Here is a 6000-nt window from a genome sequence, read left to right as displayed (position 1 = left end):
GGCAGTTTCGCACTTCTACGCCCGACTACGCGGGGACTCAGAGGCGCCCAGAAAAATGAAGCCGACCCAGCTCCGGCCCGAGGGACGCTCCGCCGGGGCGGAGGGGCGGGGAGGGCCGGGCCACCGCTGGCTGTAACGTGAGCCGGGCTGCGGCGGAAGGGCGGCCGGGGGCCATCCAGGGTTGACGCCGGGAGGAGCGCGACAGGAGCCAGAGAGCGCTTCGTCCTCCCGGGCGAGGCCGGCCGGCGTCCCGAGGTGGGATAGAAGCAGAACTTCCAAGGTGACGGAGAGACGCCAGGGAAGGGATCCGCACCGAGAACCTTGTTGGAGTTGGAAGGGCAGGCGTCCTCAGGACCCGCGCGGCCCAGGAGAGGGGCGGAACCAGGGGCCGTCGATCCACTCGGTAATCTTCGGCCGACGCTCGGAAATTCCCCTCACCTCCGGCCTCGGCCGTGGGTACGGGGCCGATCCGGAAACAGCCGAGCGGATCCGGAAACAGCCGAGCGGACCCGGAAGCGGCAAGCGCCGTCACCAGAGAGTGCGGGAATCCGCCGTTTGCGCTGAGGCGATGGCGGCAGCTGCGCCGGCGGCCTCGGGCGAGGATGAGCGGCTACGGCGGCCGGGGGCCGGTACGTCGGGACGCGTCCGTGCACGCGGGGGGTGCTAGGGCCCGAGGCGAGGCGGAGCTCGGCAGCCGGAGGGTGGGGGGTGGAGAGGGGAGGCTAGGGAAAGGGGCGGGGCCACGCCGTCGGGAAAGGGGGCGGGGCCTGGAGCATCCGGCTCAGGGGGCGGGGCCTAGCGGCTTCAGGGTAGGGCCAGGAGCAGGTGAGAGGCGGGGCGCAGTGGGGAAGGGGCGGGGCTACTGGGGGGAGGTGGCGTCAAAGGGAAGAGGAGATTGGGTGAATCGAGGAACCGACTGTAGGCGGTCCTAGGCAGAATGAAGTGGGAAGGCGGCGGGAAAGGGGTTGGACCAGGTGAGTGGGGCGGGGGCCAGGTGAGTGGGCGGGGCCAAATTGAAGGTGGCGCTGCAATACTGAGTTGAAGGAATTGCTGATTTGGTGGGTGGCCTAGAGTGTTGGGGATTCGTGAAGTAATGGGAATAGAGGCTGATCCTTGTCCCCCACAGTCATGGACTCCCAGTCCCTTGAAGGTGCAAAGGTTGAGACGGAGTCAGGTGAGCTCAGCCGGCTTCGGGCTGAGCTAGCAGGCGCCCTGGCAGAAATGGAGACCATGAAGGCTGTGGCGGAGGTGAGCGAGAGCACGAAAGCCGAGGCTGTGGCTGCAGTACAGCGGCAGTGTCAAGAGGAGGTGGCTTCGCTGCAGGCCATCCTGAAAGGTGAGAAGGGCTCTCTCCCAGACTCCCCATCAGCTCATAAGGGGAGCACAGGACAAGAAAGAGTACAGATCAGTGGTGGGCAGGTTTACAGGGTGGTCTACCACAGGGTACGCCTATGGCCCAGAGCTAGGGCCACTCTTTTATGATTTGCATAGAGGAACCACATGTGATGGCTGCAACTCTGTTACTTACATCTAAGTTTAGCTCCCTGCCTCTGTCTCTTCCCTTGCCCCTGTCATTTCTCGTCCCTCACTGATGACTGATCAACCCTAAAGATGAGCAAGAAACTTTTCAGTTCCCTGAATGAGTCTCATTTTGGTCTGGGCCTTTGGGTTACAGACTCCACTTGGGGCCAAGTCTGTGAGTCTGTTCCTCTGATTTCCTACCTTCCCCAGGCACCACTATCCACACACATGCACCCTCTTCCCTCCTTCCTCTGTCCTTGGAAACACCAACTCTCTGGCTCCAGAGATTCTTTTCCTAATTCCTGCCTCATCCTCTAGTCAGTGGCCAAATTCTTTGAAACAGATGACAGACCCATTGCCACCTGCTATAGTGGGGTTCTGTCTGCACTTTCCTAAATTGTCCTAGACTCCTCACAGATCTTCCTCTATTATCTGGCTTTGACTTTGGTTTCCAGAGTAAACTGCCTAAAATCCCATCCCACCTTGTGTTTCCTTCTCTGGAGCCATTTCCCACATTTTCGGACATCCATATACCTGTGCAGTGTAGTTGTGTCTTCATACAACTTATCCTGTTATTTACTTCAAGTTCCTTTTACAAAAATAAAAACTTCTTTGGTACTAGGGATTGAACCCAGGGGCACTTTACCACCCAGTTCTACATCCCCAGACCTTTTTATTTTGAGATAGGATCTTGCTTGCTTAGGGTCTCAGTAAGTTGCTGTGACTGGCCTTGAACTTGAGATCCTTCTGTCTCAGCCTTTCAAGTTGCTGGGTTACAGGCATGCTCCACCATACCTGGCAATATTTATTCTTTAAATAGATCCACTTTTTAAAAGCTTGCATACATGTATTAAAGGAAGCTTCTTATCTCTATAAAAAAAGGTGTGTCTCAAATAATAACAATAGCTTTTATTGAGCACTTGTATATGCCAGGCACAAAGCTAAATGCTTGATGAGTACTTCATCTCCGTAACAAACTCTATGAGGAAGGAACTATTATCCATCTCCATTTTACAGAGGGAACTCTGAGTCCTAGAGAGTTTAAGTAACTTGCCCAAGGTCATACAGCTAGAAAGCAGCAGAAGATTTGGCAAGCAATCTGGCAACTGAACCTTTACTTCTGACATTAGTACACATTAAGATAAATAAATATCTGTGCCAATACAAAATGTTTTTGTTTTTGTAGTTGTCTTCCTTTGCCACTGACTGTTGTATAATTTTCAGACCTCTTGGTGTGGCATTCAAAGCCTCAGGAGCCATGTACTACCACCCCCTCTACCCTTCCCAGCATCTCTCAGGAGCCTTCACTTGTGCTCTTTGACATGCCACTGTGCCCAGACACATTAGCCACCTTCCACCTCTGAGCCTTTGCTCATGCTGGCCTTTTTACCTGGTATGTCTTGTCCCTCTTTCACACATGCCAGCATCCTCTCGTGGCCAGGCCAGGCAGGCAGAGAAAGCGCTCCTTCCTAGGGGATCCACAAACCCAGGAATGTCCTCTTTTGTAGATCTTCCGCTGTCTCCTAACTTCCCCACTGGACTGTGAGCTCCTGGTATCAGACTTTGTGTTTGAGTAATTCCTGTATTTCCAGAGCCCAGAATAAATGTTTATTACTATTATTAAATATTTATATTTATTGTAAGCTGGGCACTGTGGTGCTTGCCTGTAATCCCAGTGACCCAGGAGGCTAAGGCAGGAGGATTGTGAGTTTGAGACCAGCCTCAGCAACTTAGGGATACTCCACCTCAAAATAAAAATGAAAAGGACTGGGGATGTAGCTCAGTGGTAGAGCACCCCTGAGTTCAATCCCCAGTACCACCCCAAATCAAAAAAACCCAAAAAAATTTGTTGTGGCTGATATATATTAATAGGAATAGCTGTTAGGTATTATCTATTATGGGATCGATTGGACAGTTTGTCTCTGAGTGGATCAGATTCTTCAAATTCTCCCAGTGATTCTTTTTTTTTAACTATATTTTAGCCATAGGTGACACAATACCTTTATTTTTATGTGGTGCTGAGGTTGAAACCCAGGGCCTTATGCATGCTATGTGAGTGTGCTACCACTAAGCCCCCCAGCCCTCCCAGTGGTTCTCCATCTGACAGTCTGCCCCTGTAGAAGACACAGATATAGTAAGATATAGTAACTACTGCTTTAACAGAAATTTTGGCCCACACAGTTGTTAGCATCTACAGTTTCCATCGTGAAATATCCAAGCATTACTTTGAACTGTATCCAAAACAGCTTGGTGGCCCAGAGCATTACTTGCAAATCTAGTCCTGTTTTGGCCACAAAATCAAGTATCACCACACAGTGCTCCAGAGCAGAAAATAAAGGTTTCTGGTATCATCGGTACTACCCATCAACCAGCTATTGGTTATTTGGAAATTGTTGGTGACCATTCTGCCCAAACTTGGCTGTCTGTCTTCTAGGGTGTAGTTCAGCCTTGTCGTGACACCCACTCTGATTCATGGGCTGTGTGTGTATCATCACCTTCAGCCACTCCTTCCCTATAAGTATGCTCAGAGTAGCCATCACCATCCCAGCTTCTCTGTCCTCTCACCTCTTGGTGAATTTATGTGGCATGATTGATTTGGACTTAGTGCTTTCAATATAAACCCAGGCAGTGTGGCGACTGAGCCTTTACTTCTAACATTAGTCCACATTAAGATAAATACTCTGTCAAAACCATTTCCTTTTAACTAAAATGGTGTTTTGACTTTTGGTTTTAGTATAAATATCCAGGGACCAGTTCTTTAATTGAGTATGTCTGAGAGACAGATTGGCCAGTTGGTCCTTGTTGTGAGCCAGGGAGAATACTGGACACCTTACATGTCATCTCACTTGGTCCTGTAACCAGCAGTAGCTCAGCAGTTATTGTTGAGGACTCCAAAGCACACAGAGGCTAATGGCCTGCCCACCCAGGTCTGTCTGCAGAGCCCCTGTGGCGCCCACCATGGCAGATGGCCTTACAGAGAAAGGCAGCACATCAAGAGTGCCCCCCTTCCCTCCCACAGACTCCATCAGCAGCTACGAAGCTCAGATCGTGTCCCTGAAGCAGGAGCGGCAGCAGCAGCAGCAGGACTGTGAGGAGAAGGAGCGAGAGCTGGGCCACCTGAAGCAGCTGCTGGCCCGGGCCCACCCCCTGGACACCTTGGAAAAGCAGATGGAAAAGGTTGGGGCTGGGGTGGCCTCTGCTCTCCCTGGGCCTGGGGAAGAGGTGGGGTGAGAATCACTAATGTGCCCGTCCACAGTCACTGGGTGTAGGATGCAGAGTAAGGAGCACCGCATATAGTTGACCACTTGGCGAAGTCCCGGCTTGCCCTGTGCTTGTGGGGTGACCAACTTCATTACCTCCAAAGCCTGGTCAGTCGTGTAAGGGGAAGGGAACTAACACTTAAGGGTACCTCGCATGTGCCAGGCACTGTGCTTAGTGCTGGGCAGACCTGGGGCCTCCAGTCTTTGCCCCACATGTGAAGCAGGATCATCAGGTCCATTTAACAGGTAAGGGGAGTGCCAGAGGGACTCAGTGATTCTCCTGGCTTATGTAGATATAAAGGCGCCAAGTTGGGATTTACCAGTCTAAGCAGCGTGTTCTGAAGTTTTTGTTCTTAACATCTATGGTACATTGCCTCCTTTATCATTTTTGTTGTTATTAACAAAAATAGTAAGCTGGATGTAGCTCCCAGCCAGTCAGGAGGCTGAGGCTGGAGGATGGCTTGAGCCTAGGAGTTTGAAGCCAGGTTGGACAATCCTGTGTCTTAAAAAATGAAAAACCTTATCTATCTATCTATCTGTCTGTCTTTATATATGTATATGTTTAATATGTATGTGTACACACACACACACACACACACACACACACATATAATGAACAAATTGGACTGGGGATGTAGTGCAGAGGTAGAGCACTTGCCTAGCATATGCAAAGCCCAGGGTTCAGTCCCCAGCACCACATAAACATGTACACATAAAAACAAACAAACAGGGCTGGGGAGATAGCTCAGCTGGTAGAGTGCTTGCCTCGCAAGCACAAGGCCCTGCGTTCGATCCCCAGTACCGCAAAAAAACAAACAAAACCCCTAAAAACAACAGTAGATAGGAAGCATGTATTTCTAAATGTCAAATGTTTCATCTTTCAAAGCAAATTTATATCATTGCCTCACTTGATCCATTCAGCAGCCCTGTGAGGTATGTAAGTAATTAATACCTCATTTCATACACAAGGAAACTGAGGCTCAGAGAAATGGAGGGAACTGCCCAGTTAGAAAGACAAAGATCAAAACAGGAGTCCAAGAAAGGAAAGCTTCCTTCTGCTCCTCTGCTTCTGGCAGAGGCTGCTACTTGCATCCATTGTTCCTCTGTGAACATTCACACAAAGTAGTAAAGAGGAGGACCTCACTCAGGGACAAGCCCCTGGTGTGGAGGAAGGTGTGCCCAGTTTGCAGTCAGGCAGGGGCTAGTCTGGCCAACCCCT

General features: G+C 50.8%; 1 protein-coding gene across 2 annotated transcripts in view; it reads left to right on the top strand.

The window, feature by feature from the left end:
- Rabep2 (rabaptin, RAB GTPase binding effector protein 2) overlaps positions 1-6000 on the top strand; it is a 12882-nt gene continuing 6882 nt past the window's right edge. Inside the window, exons 1-3 of one of the 2 annotated variants that reach the window (XM_047532913.1) lie at positions 1-629; positions 1127-1336; positions 4541-4698. In XM_047532913.1, the coding sequence (XP_047388869.1) occupies positions 569-629; positions 1127-1336; positions 4541-4698 (429 nt within the window). In that variant the 5' untranslated portion in view covers positions 1-568. The remainder of the gene's footprint in view (positions 630-1126; positions 1337-4540; positions 4699-6000) is intronic. The other variant, XM_047532912.1, reaches the window with a different exon arrangement.

The sequence above is a fragment of the Sciurus carolinensis genome, chromosome 18, assembly GCF_902686445.1.
Source record: "Sciurus carolinensis chromosome 18, mSciCar1.2, whole genome shotgun sequence".
In the NCBI taxonomy this organism is placed as follows: domain Eukaryota; kingdom Metazoa; phylum Chordata; class Mammalia; order Rodentia; family Sciuridae; genus Sciurus; species Sciurus carolinensis.
This window is presented reverse-complemented; position numbering and strand designations above follow the sequence as displayed.